We start from the raw sequence: 12,351 nt of genomic DNA, 5'->3' as shown, positions 1-12,351 counted from the left end.
ACCTAATGTTTTGTTGGTAAAAACTAAAACTTAACTTAAACTTAATAAAGCATGAAAGTAAAAATTTTAGAATTAAAAAAAAAACAATACGAAAACAAACATAACAAGCCTAGTATAAAAACTAAACGTAAATAAGTTGATCTGCTATAAAAGGGCTACGCTACAAAGAAAGCGAATTTGTGTCAATTTTTTCATACAGATTTACTTTTAATGGTAATTAGTTCGATATATACGTAATAATCAAACATCCAAAATACTAAAGCTCGATCATATATTTATTCAAACTCTTAAGTTTTATGATATGCCTAACTTTTTAGGCAAAAAACTGATATTGCTACTACAAACCTGAATATACTCAGTGATTGAATTGAAGACCTGGCTTGCTACTGATATTGCCAGCTCGAAGTTTCTTTGACCCTGAAAAGTTTTAGACTAAATGCACAGTATTTAATCTTTTTTCTAGTTTAAGATTGAAAACTATACTAACGCTTAATAAGTTTTTTTGAATTACTTCTAAGATTTCGCAGAGTTTCATTTTAAATTATCTTTGATTTCATGAAAACAATTTATTACAAATATAAAAAACAATGTTTATCATATTTTATTAGAGTATACTAGTACTAAGAGCTTACAAAGAGATCGATAACAAGTAAGGCTTATTTTATTGTTTATGATTTTTAATACCTACCGATGGATCGATGTTTTCTTTTCCCGAATAATACCAGTAGAAGTCGCTGATGGACTCCTGAAGCCTGAGAAGGTAGTCCACGGTGGCAACCACCAGGTTCACTGAGGTGTTGTTGCCCACTTGGGCGCGCAGGTAGTTTTGAAATGCTGGAGATAGTAATAGTAACTTGTTCGGTTTATGTGCATCATAATAAAATTGTACAAAACTGGAGATGTAAATAGTTCTTTACTAATTTGTTAGATTTTGAAAAATAGTTAGTTTTACCAAAGTTATGTTGTGAAACTAGAATTTTGTATGTACTAAAACATGGACGTTAGTTTCAATAAACTTGTTGTTTAATACTTCAAACCTTATAAAATTTATTTAAACTTGAAACAAATAAAGTATATGATTTGTATAAAACTCAAAACAAAATATTATAAAAACTATTCTAACTAACATGCGTTGTGACCTTCACATAGCAATTGCAGAAATCTAAACAAAGAAGTCGTCAGTTCGTCATCGTTGAGTGCTGATGAAACTGTAATTAAATATTTATTAGAATCCTAATGCATATAATATAATCATAAACATACAACAGTTAAAAGTTCCTGTGTAGTGAATGTTCCTTAGAATTAACTTTTAATAGTTAAAAATTTAATAAAATATTTATAGGAAGTAGATACCGTCTAATGAAAATACACATAAATATAAGCTACTGTTAATAGTTTAAAGCTAAATAGCATTATTATTATTTAATATTTTTTAAATAAAAACTCTAAATCTCAAAACTAACTTATCTTAAACACTGGCGTGTAAACTTATACAAGTACATAAAACTCGAAATATTATGAAATATTTTTTCAGTTAAATATAAATATTTAAAACAAACTTTCGTCCTCTCCATTTTTCAAACAACTTCCAAGAAGTTCAGCTTTCACTTGACGCTCATAAGCATTTAGGTCGAGTACACTAAAAATTTAAATAAAAATAATTTAATTTTTTATAGAAAACAAATAACAGATAATAGTTATAATTAAAGTTAAATTATTTTTTATTTTGGGTATTAATTTAGTCTCTTGTCAGCAAATACATCAAGCATAATTTATTTCTTTTAATTTTTTTAAATCACTTAAACTAAAGATCAAAATATTTAATAAATAAACAATCTCTCACCTGCACTGGTTCATGAGTTCTGCTAAACTCTTGAAGAACTTCTCGTCCTTCCTCTGCTTCAGGTGCTCCAGCATGGCCTTCTGCACCATCTGGTTGCCGCCCGTCAGCAGAGCGTTGCCCAGGCTGAGCGTCTGCCGCGTGGTGTCGCTAATCTCGCCGCTGGAGGCGCTCAACACGTTCAACACCATCTCCGCAGCGCCCCTGACGGCCAAGCGCTTCTGCTCGTACAACAGCCGCTGCTTCTCCTTCTCTTGCTCCTGGAACATTTGGTTTTTATTGCAAACATATTATTTTTGGTAAGTATTATCATTAAAGAGTAATCAAAATTTTTTTTCTTTTGTTCCTGGAATGTTATTGAGAATATTTGAAACACGATGAAAAATGTAAAAGTTTTAAACTGCCAAAGAGCTTTAAAAAGCTTTTTTTTTCTTCATTTGAAATTAATGTTTTGTATGAATTTTTTAAGTACTAATATTATTGCTAATGTTTTCATGTAAATAAAGTTTTGAAAAAGGTAAAGCATAAATTTTTCAAAGACATATAGTGATTTTTAGCTGACTCCTTGATAACTGTGGTTTTAAAGATCAAGCAAATTAAATAACTAAGAGTAGAATTGAAAACACCGCATCTAAGTAGCTTTAATAAAAAGTTTTTCTCACTTCGAAACTTTTCTCCTCTTCCGCGTCTTCATTGTTCTCGTTACTTTCTCCTTCGCCCTCCTCCTCTTCTCCCTCCTCGTCCTCTTTCTCCTCTTCCTCGTCCTCGCAGTGACACGAGTCAGCCATCAGCTCCGTGTAGGACAGGTACAAGTGGTCGTCTATTATTTCGCTGTGAGAAAAAAGTTGTTCTATTTTATTTATTGTATATTACAAGAGTGGGCAGATTTTTAAAATTCGCGGGGTTTTTAAGTTTTCCTAGAAAAAGTAGCTCACAAATCGCATTAGAAAAAAAAAAAGGAAGCAGTTACTTCAAAATAGTTGTGTTAGTTAGTATAAAACTAATATTTTAAAACCGAAAGTGTGATAAAATAAGCAGCGGCAATAAAGCACCAGTAAATTATTAAACTAATTTCCCAAATCTGATTACTACAAAAAAATATTGTTTTAAAGCTGCTTAGTCTTAGCTTAAAATTACTTGAAAAATATTTTTGCTTTGCAGAGTTTGCCGATCCCTGATTTTATTTTTTTTAATAAAATAGTAACAAACCCCTGATTAGCGACTGCACTTCTGCTGAAAACTTGAATTAATTGCTTGAGTGGATCTGCAATCTCAGTAAGTTTGTTTGACTTCATTTCTTCTATTTCAGCTTTCTTGTCCTGATATAAAAAAACAAAAAGTTATAATAAAACTGTAACTAGTTATCAGAATTATTTGAAAAAAGTTAAAGTAAAATATTATTCAAAATAATGTTTCAACATATAAAACAAAATAAAAACTAGTTTAAGTGTATACATTTTCGTAGGACAAATATTACTTGAGTTTTAAATAATACTCATGTAAACTATCATGGTATTAGATTATTACATTTATTTAACACAATAATAAAATCTATACAGCTAATTAATACCTCGTGAGTAGCGGCCAGTAAAAGTGCAGAAAAATCCTCTTTTTCCGGTAAAAGCCAGCAATCTGCGTAAGTTTCCGCGAAAATCGTCACCACTTGATGACTGAAAAAAAAAAGGTTTTATAAGTTTTTTAAATTTACTTATTTTGCTTAAGCTAAAAACCTATGTACCAAAACAAAACTTTATAAATCAAAATAATTTAAAATTTTTGACTATTTAAATTATAAACCAAATAAGTAAAAATTACTACAATAATTTTTTAATAACTTGTATATAGAAACGTTTAACTTATAAACTAGAATGTAGTAAATATAGTAAATAGAATTTTATAAACTATTATAGACATAAACATTGAAAAGTTGCACAAAAGTATTAAACTTGTTGTTAAGTATTTATTATACAAGCTTTACGATTAAAAACATCGGCAAAAGTTCGACAAAAACAATTAAACTTATAAAAAAATGATTATTCTTCAAGCTGGTATAGCTTTAAAAATTGGCAGAATGTACAAAAGTTATGCGAATTTCAAAAGTATTTGTTTTACAAGTAATTATAAACTAGCAAACATTGGCAAGTTGTATAGAGGCACCATTCTAAAGCAAGAAACGACCGCTAGCCGGCGCTGTTTTGTCATCAGCTTCTTCCAAACTTGTCCCCTCGTGCGCAGTGGATGGTGCACCTATCAATTAACTACATATTAAAACTTATTTGTACAAATAGATTATATAAAGTAATTCAAGCGGGTGATATACCTATTATGTTGGTAAGTAGCAGTCTTAAAAAAACCAGCTGTACTTGATAATTTTAAACTAATACGACTAATAAAGAACAATCTAAGCAGGAATGTACATTTTAGTAATAATTATTATCACTTAAAAACAGTTGCTACATTTGTTACATTATATATATTTTTTTGACTAAAACAAGTATTATTAAAAGCTTTATTTAAGTATAAAAGTTGGTGTTTAACAAATCAAAAATAAAAATGTAAAATTATAAAAAAGGTTCTTAAAAAATTATTTGAAAAGTAAAACTTTTGATTTGCTTAAAAACTATTAAAAATACTAACCGCATAAAGGTGATACTGAACTTTGGCAAGCAGAAGTAACCATTCAATCGGCTGTTTGCCGCTTGGGACTGCAAACTGTTATTTAATAACATTAATTAACTACAATTTGTTTATGAAACTTAATTAGTTTGAAGTAAATCAACTTTATCGTTATTGAAAGCTAAATAGTATTGTTGGAATATTTCTGAAATTGACTGTGCTTTAAAGTAAATGCTCTTTAAAAGTTAAATACCTTTGTATATTCTTTTCATCATAGGTATACTTATTTATTCAAAAAAGAGTATATAAATAACTTTTAGTAAATAGTAATACATTTAAATACTACAGAATTCCTTTATCATTAGACAGCAAAAATTTTTTAATATTTTTAAAACTAAAACGAACTTTTTTTAGGTTTAAATTTTTAAATCCTTCACTAAATAGTAACATTTTTCGCTAAATAGTAACATTAAAAATTAACTTTATTTTTGTGAATCGAAAATTAAACAGGCCATAGATTTCAAACAGCATTTTTTACACAAATTGTGTAATATTACCGATTAGAGTTTCATCAGAACAAAAACAGTTTTTCAGCTTATTCTAAGGAGCAAGTTGAAATGTTTGTAAAAGATAAGTTTAAATTTTTACTTTAAAACAAAAAACGTAGAAAATTATAGTATGATAAAAAAAATAATTAAGTCAGATCAAATAAATAAATACATTAAAAAAACAAAATAATTAGATACAAAATAACTAAAACAAATTAAAGTAAAACAAATATAATTAAAATATATAAAGTTTCTTCTCACATCAACGTGATTTTCTTCCAGCTGCTCTCCGATGAAGTTCCGCACCTCGTCCTCGGTCTCCCTGTTCAAGAACCTCTTCAGGCACCGGTCCAACAACTGGTGGCCCCTCGCCATCTGATCGTCGCTCACTGTGACGTCACATTCGTTGCAATCTAATGCGATGGGGAGCAACCGTTTTGCGCACGTCACAATGAGGGAGGAGGACGGGGAGTAGATGTCCCCCCTTCGCTTCACCGACCTTCGGTTTGACTGCGGGATGATAAAAAAAATTTTAAGTGTATTTTTTGAGTTTTGTTTTTTTATTAGGTGTATTTGCGAGTTGGATTTTTACGAAAAAGTTTTATTGAAACTTTAAATTAATAAAAAAAAAAAATAATTTTGTTATGATGTCCCTTTACGTTTCACTGATCGACGGTTTGACTGTGGAAGTAAAAATATAAATTGGTAGAAAATCTTTATTATTATTGTTTTTGCTAACAGTAAGTTTTACTTGAATATCAATTTGTAAAAACAGTTTAAAATAAAAAATTAAGTATTTTTATCATAATGTAACAAGATATCAAGTTGCACTTGATTACTGTTTTAGATTTGGTTGGAAGTTTTGAGCTAAAAGTTCATCCAAGCGTTAAGAGAAAGCTCGCAAGGTTAAGTTTTATACTGATGCAAGTTTAATACAGTTGACAAAAGGAGAAAATAAAGTGCAGACAAGAAACCCTGATGCAACATTGAGTTAGGGAATGTTATATATAAGCTGATACAACAGACAGATGGGGAGATTCTAGCCACAGCCTGCTGAAGTAAACTGATAATGATGAATAGACATTTATATTGTTTTGTTGTGTTTTATAAAGTATTTTTTGATTAGTATTATTTTTTATAAGTATTTCTTATTTACATTCTAAGTAGTTAAACTGTATTTTGTTTTATACATTCTTAAAGTATATTCTTGCTAGATTAAATCTTGTGTAAAGGTTTTGACCACATTAAAAGTATTTTCTAAATTTGATGTTCTTTATGTATTTATTAGTGTTTGCAATAGTTCTTTATATAAAATATGTTAACTCATATCATGCCTAGTTTTGTATAGAGTAGCCTAAGTATTATTAGTATCATTATTTTGTACAAGTTAAGTTTAGTATTAAAGGTACCTACATCTGTAGGTTACAATAATACTCCCTCTTCGCTTCACTAATCGCCGGTTTCACTGCAATATTAATAAAGTATTTTTTATCAGTATATTTCTCAGAAATATTTAATTACCTTAACTTGGTTTATAATTTATTTTTGTCTTCAAGAGTCTGTGCAAATTGGTTTAGTTAAAAATTTTTAAGTTAAAAACTGAACATTTAAGATTTTTAGCTCGTGTTGTGAAAGTTTTCAAAATTTTTAAGTGTTTAATGATAGTTTTAAAGTATAACCTAAAAAGGTAGTAAATTTAAATAAATTACCAAAACAGTGTCAATATCGGGTCTAGGATCACTTTCAGACTTTATGATGGCCATGTTATCGATATAATTCCTCACTACATAACTTCTTTCTTCTCGTTGAAAGTTCTGTAAATATCAAAAAGTAATATGTTTTCATAATTAATTTTTTTTCTGGTTCTAGAAAAAAGTTACCATTGATTTTGACCAGTTCACGAATACATTTGACACGAGAATAAAAAGTTCAATCGCATGGGTTGATTTCGTTTGTAGCCAAGTTGGTCTGTTAAAAAAAACTTCACTTTTTAAGTAGCGGTGAGAAAAGTTGAAAAAAAAACTAAGTGTAGTACATAATTGAATAAAAAATAAAAGTTCAACAGCAATAAAGAGTAAAACAGTGTATAGTAAATCATCAAAAAGTAGAGGAAATTAATAAAAACAAACCTCGATATATCAATGTATCTCAACAGCAGTGGGAACACGGCGTATATGTCAGTGACAAGTTAAAGTTATATAAAAATCAAATAAAAACAAACCTCGATATATCAATGTATCTCAACAGCAGTGGGAACACGGCGTATATGTCAGTGACAAGTTAAAGTTATATTAAAATCAAATAAAAACAAACCTCGATATATCAATGTATCTCAACAGCAGTGGAAACACCGGTATATATCAGTGACAAGATAAACTTATATAAAAAACAACCCAAATAAAAACAAACCTCGATATATCGATGTATCTCAACAGCAGTGGGAACACGGCGTATATGTCGGTTACAAGATAAATTTATATAAAAAACAAATAAAAACAAACCTCGATATATCAATGTATCTCAACAGCAGTGGAAACACGGCGTATATGTCGGTAACAAGATAAACTTATATAAAAAACAAATCAAATAAAATAAAAACCTCGATATATCGATGTATCTCAACAGCAGTGGGAACACGGCGTAAATATCAGTGACAAGATAAACTTATATAAAAAACAAATCAAATAAAAACAAACCTAGATGTATCGATGTATCTCAACAGTAGTGGAAACACGGCGTATATATCGGTTACCAATTAAATTTATATAAAAATCAAATAAATTAAAACCTAGATATACCGATGTATCTCAACAGCAGTGGAAACACCGGTATATATCGGTGACAAGATAAATCTATATAAAAAACAAATCAAATAAAAACAAACCTAGATATATCAATGTATCTCAACAGCAGTGGAAACACGGAGTATATATCGGTGACAAGATAAATTTATATAAAAAACAAACCAAATAAAATCCTAGATATATCGATGTATCTCAACAGAAGTGGGAACACGGCGTATATGTCGGTGACCAAGATATTTTTTTATAAAAAACAAATCAAATAAAATAAAAACCTCGATATATCGATGTAGTTCAACAGCAGTGGAAACACGGCGTATATGTCGGTAACAAGATAAATTTATATAAAAAACAAATAAATAAAAACCTCGATATATCAATGTATCTCAACAGCAGTGGGAACACGGCGTAAATATCAGTGACAAGATAAACTTATATAAAAAACAAACCAAATAAAAACAAACCTAGATGTATCGATGTATCTCAACAGTAGTGGAAACACGGCGTATATGTCGGTAACAAGATAAACTATATAAAAAAAAATCAAATAAAATAAAAACCTCGATATATCGATGTATCTCAACAGCAGTGGGAACACGGCGTATATATCGGTTACCAGATTAATTTATATAAAAGACAAATCAAATAAAATAAACCTCGATATATCGATGTATCTCAACAGCAGTGGGAACACGGCGTATATGTCAGTGACAAGATAAACTTATATAAAAAACAAATCAAATAAAAACAAAAACCTCGATATATCGATATATCTCAACAGCAGTGGGAACACGGCGTATATGTCGGTGACCAGATTAATTTATACAAAAAACAAATCAAATAAAACAAAAACCTCGATATATCGATGTATCTCAACAGCAGTGGGAACACGGCGTATATGTCGGTGACCAGATTAATTTATACAAAAAACAAATCAAATAAAACAAAAACCTCGATATATCGATATATCTCAACAGCAGTGGGAACACGGCGTATATGTCGGTGACCAGATTAATTTATACAAAAAACAAATCAAATAAAACAAAAACCTCGATATATCGATGTATCTCAACAGCAGTGGGAACACGGCGTATATGTCGGTGACCAGGTTCGCGTAATCCTCCAGCATGGTCAGCTCCAGATCCATCTCCTCGTTGTGCTTGCCCGACTTCACCTGCTCCTCAACCACGCGCGTCTGCTGCACGATGTTCGAAACCTTCGTCATTATGGGGAGGAAGGAGGTGCGGAGGAGGTCGTTGCCGCTTCCCGCCATGATAGGCAGTGTGCTCTCTGGTTTATTAAATTTCGTTTTATATACTTTTCTACCTTGAACCTTACTGTTTAAGATTTTTACAGAACTTTGAAATAAAGGCAAATTTTAAATAAAGAGGGTTTAACTAAAACTTAACATTACTTTCTTTATATACCTATACAAAATTTACTCTATAAATTATAACGTTATATTGAGTTTGTAATTCCGAATCACTAGTATGAATAACTTTCAATCTCATAAAATGTTATTAGTTTAAAATTAAAAGGCAAATTAAGAACAAAACCAAATATGAAACTTTTAAAACTATTAACAAAGACAAATGAGTTTTAACATTATATTCATAACCATACAAACCAGCAATGTTTCGCATCCACTCTCCGTCGCAAACTCCGAACCCAGCTTCGATCAGCTTCAGCAGATCCGTGATGACTCTCTGCAGGGTCTGCTGGGACACACTGGACACCACCCTGTAGTTCTCGCTGTATTCCTTCGCCGGGTCGTACCCGTACCACAGGGACGCATATCTGTTTGTTTGTTGTTGTACATTTTTTTAAGGCGAAATTATTTCCCAAAAATTAACAACGCTATGTTTCAAGCGGTTTTTGTAAAACATTAATTTAAAAAATGGAAATCTGCATTAAAAAATATTTTTAATAAATGCTTAAGTCATAGCAATTCATAAAATTTAAGTAGAATCCTTGTTTTTGTTGGCCAAATTTTTTTTGTTCGTTTTACAAGTTAAACCTTAAATAGCACCTATAGCAATGCAATCAAGAAAGAATTTAGTAATTAAAACTTGTTTGTTTGAATACTTATGCTTAATACAACGCAAACCTGCATATAACAGGCATGACAATGTCGTAAGCTTCGGGGTTGGATTCGTACTTGATGTTGGAAGCTGACACGACGCTGATGTCTGTCAGCATCTTCCGCAGTTGAGGGATCGTCGATGAGTCTATATGGGGCGTCTCGGCTGACACTGAATAATTAAAGTTTTTAATGTGAATACTTTGTTCAAAAGTAGCTTTAGACAGACTTTTTAGGTCCACTTGGAAATTTAAAACATTGTGTTGTTTACATACGCTTAGTTTTTAGTTACCTATCAAGGTTACATTTAAACAAAATCATTACTTGAAAAAAACTCGAACAATTAAAAGGTTTAACCTGGTAGAAAAATTAAGCAACGACAACTAGACACTAAAAGTAAAAAATATTTTCAAACTTTTACAAAACAAACCAGGCAATGCGTACGATGCCTCGCTGCTGAAAGTGAGTTTCGATTCTAGAAATGGAAGTGGGAATGAGCTCGCAAACGCCGACAAGCACTCGCCAACTTCCAACCTCTGTCTGTTTGTATTATAAAATAAATAAATACATTTTCGAAAAAGTAAAATACACATTTTTGTAGACATGAACTTATTTAAGCTTCGTTTTGATATTTAATAAACTCTGAGAAGTTACCGGTTATAAGCATGAAAATTTCGTAACAGTTTTTATTTTTCCTTAAACTTTTAAGAAAAAACTTATTTTGAGTTAAAGTTTCAAATTAAGTACGGTAAAAAACACTTACTTTTCAATATATGTACCTTTCTTCAGCATACCAAGTTTGTAAAACCCTTTGAATATTTTGATACAAGTGAAATGTATCTCTTGAACTGTTGTAAAAAGTTACAACAAATTATGTTAGTTAAGTAGAATTTGAAATAATGTATTTAAAAAAACTGTTAAAATTAGAGAATTTTTTTTTCATGTTTTGTCATATTTCTAAAAATATATGTTTAAATGAGATTTAAAAAGTATTACAGAACTTGCAGGTTAAGATATTGTAATTTTCAAACTATAACATAAAGTATAACTAACTGAAGAAAGATCTTCCGAAACGATGTTTTCCAATGTGACGAAACAGAGTCGTCAGTGTGGGCAACAAACACTTTATGACGTAATTACCGACGTTTGTGCGATTAGCCAATGACCTCCTTGGATTCACAGCTCTGTTTTTATGAAGTGTTTAAGCTTAAATGATTTTATTTATAATATTTAATATGTACTTTTTATTTAAAATTGAGTATTAATGTATCAGGTAGTAAAATAACAAAGCGTTTTTATAAAGAAATATATTATAGAAAGAAACCAAACGACCTCTCAATTTGAGACAGCATAGTTTCTATATCTTCTGCAGCATTATTGAAGAAAATAAATAAATGCTTCTTCAATGAGTCCAACGACATTTGTGTTATTGTTCTAAAAAAGTTTGAAGTTAACTAAAAAGTATGAACATTTTTCAAATACTTATATAATCTTCATAAGTACAAGTGTGTAGTGTTGTTGTTCTAAAACAATTTGAAGTTAAAATTTTGCTTTATATAAGTAAAAACTATGAACAACTTGCAAATAACTAACTAATTTTTATATTAATCTTCATAAAAAATGTATATAGTGGAAATACAGTATATTAAGTGAGTACTGCTTCAAAGTAAAACAAAGCAACATAACAATCATATAATTAAAATGAAATTCTAATAAAATATAACAAGAATTGATGCTTTAAAGAAAGTGTACTTAATGCGTTTGTGTAAGGATAAGTAAGATCTTTTTATAATCAAAACTAACTCAGCGTCAAAGCACTTTGCCAGAACTCCGAGACAATTTATTGCACAGTCTGCATCGACACCTGTAAAAATAACTTGTTTATTACCAGCATATATTAAGAGAATTATATAAATTTACCAAACAAAGTCGTTCGTTGCCTCAACAAAGTAGCTAGCCGGCAAAACAACCTGAAAAGTACAAGCTTTGATTAAGTTTTTATACTAGTTTAAATATATTATTAAATATACTTTTATGTGTAAGTTTTAGTTAGTTTTCTTAGAAAGTGTTTAGATATTAAAGTGATCAAGCAAACGAACATGATTTTAAACAACATTTTTGAATCAACGAATAAAGAACTTTAAAGAAACAAAAATACATTAAGTAACAATGATTTTGTATTTTTTTCAAGATTCATTAGAAACTGTTTTAAACAAACTTACATGATGATCTTTTCCTTCTCAACGGGTGATTTACATGTGCTATCACCGGCATTCAGGCCTTCCACATAGTACACGTCTTGCATTTGGTAATAACTCTCAACAAATGGCAACACTATCTGCAAGTTTTATAGACATTTTTTTAAATATACATAAAAGAAGTATTTTGTGATAGAGAGAGTTTAAAAACTATTAAATTTGTGTTTATTTTTATGTTTTTATTTTTGGATGAAAGGAAGCACAATCA

At 29.9% G+C, this 12,351-nt stretch overlaps 1 protein-coding gene across 1 annotated transcript in view; it reads right to left on the bottom strand.

The window, feature by feature from the left end:
* Positions 1-12,351, bottom strand: part of LOC145836091 (ryanodine receptor 2-like) — a 67,329-nt gene that overhangs the window by 12,150 nt on the left and 42,828 nt on the right. Inside the window, exons 60-82 of the mRNA XM_082943892.1 lie at positions 12,108-12,223; positions 11,806-11,855; positions 11,689-11,749; positions 11,218-11,319; positions 10,939-11,069; positions 10,649-10,733; positions 10,316-10,425; positions 9,913-10,057; positions 9,433-9,602; positions 8,855-9,095; positions 6,885-6,972; positions 6,714-6,818; positions 5,266-5,514; positions 4,478-4,552; positions 3,975-4,087; positions 3,411-3,510; positions 3,050-3,159; positions 2,503-2,671; positions 1,844-2,100; positions 1,560-1,639; positions 1,128-1,208; positions 689-834; positions 346-417 (exon numbers count right to left, since the gene is read on the bottom strand). Coding sequence (XP_082800018.1) covers positions 346-417; positions 689-834; positions 1,128-1,208; positions 1,560-1,639; positions 1,844-2,100; positions 2,503-2,671; positions 3,050-3,159; positions 3,411-3,510; positions 3,975-4,087; positions 4,478-4,552; positions 5,266-5,514; positions 6,714-6,818; positions 6,885-6,972; positions 8,855-9,095; positions 9,433-9,602; positions 9,913-10,057; positions 10,316-10,425; positions 10,649-10,733; positions 10,939-11,069; positions 11,218-11,319; positions 11,689-11,749; positions 11,806-11,855; positions 12,108-12,223 — 2,856 coding nt within the window. The remainder of the gene's footprint in view (positions 1-345; positions 418-688; positions 835-1,127; positions 1,209-1,559; positions 1,640-1,843; positions 2,101-2,502; positions 2,672-3,049; positions 3,160-3,410; positions 3,511-3,974; positions 4,088-4,477; positions 4,553-5,265; positions 5,515-6,713; positions 6,819-6,884; positions 6,973-8,854; positions 9,096-9,432; positions 9,603-9,912; positions 10,058-10,315; positions 10,426-10,648; positions 10,734-10,938; positions 11,070-11,217; positions 11,320-11,688; positions 11,750-11,805; positions 11,856-12,107; positions 12,224-12,351) is intronic.

The sequence above is a fragment of the Thalia democratica genome, chromosome 5 (genome assembly GCF_965202585.1).
Source record: "Thalia democratica chromosome 5, ktThaDemo2.hap1.1, whole genome shotgun sequence".
Classification (NCBI taxonomy): Eukaryota; Metazoa; Chordata; class Thaliacea; order Salpida; family Salpidae; genus Thalia; species Thalia democratica.
Note: the sequence above shows the minus strand (reverse complement) of the source record. Positions and strands in the feature narration are given on the sequence as shown.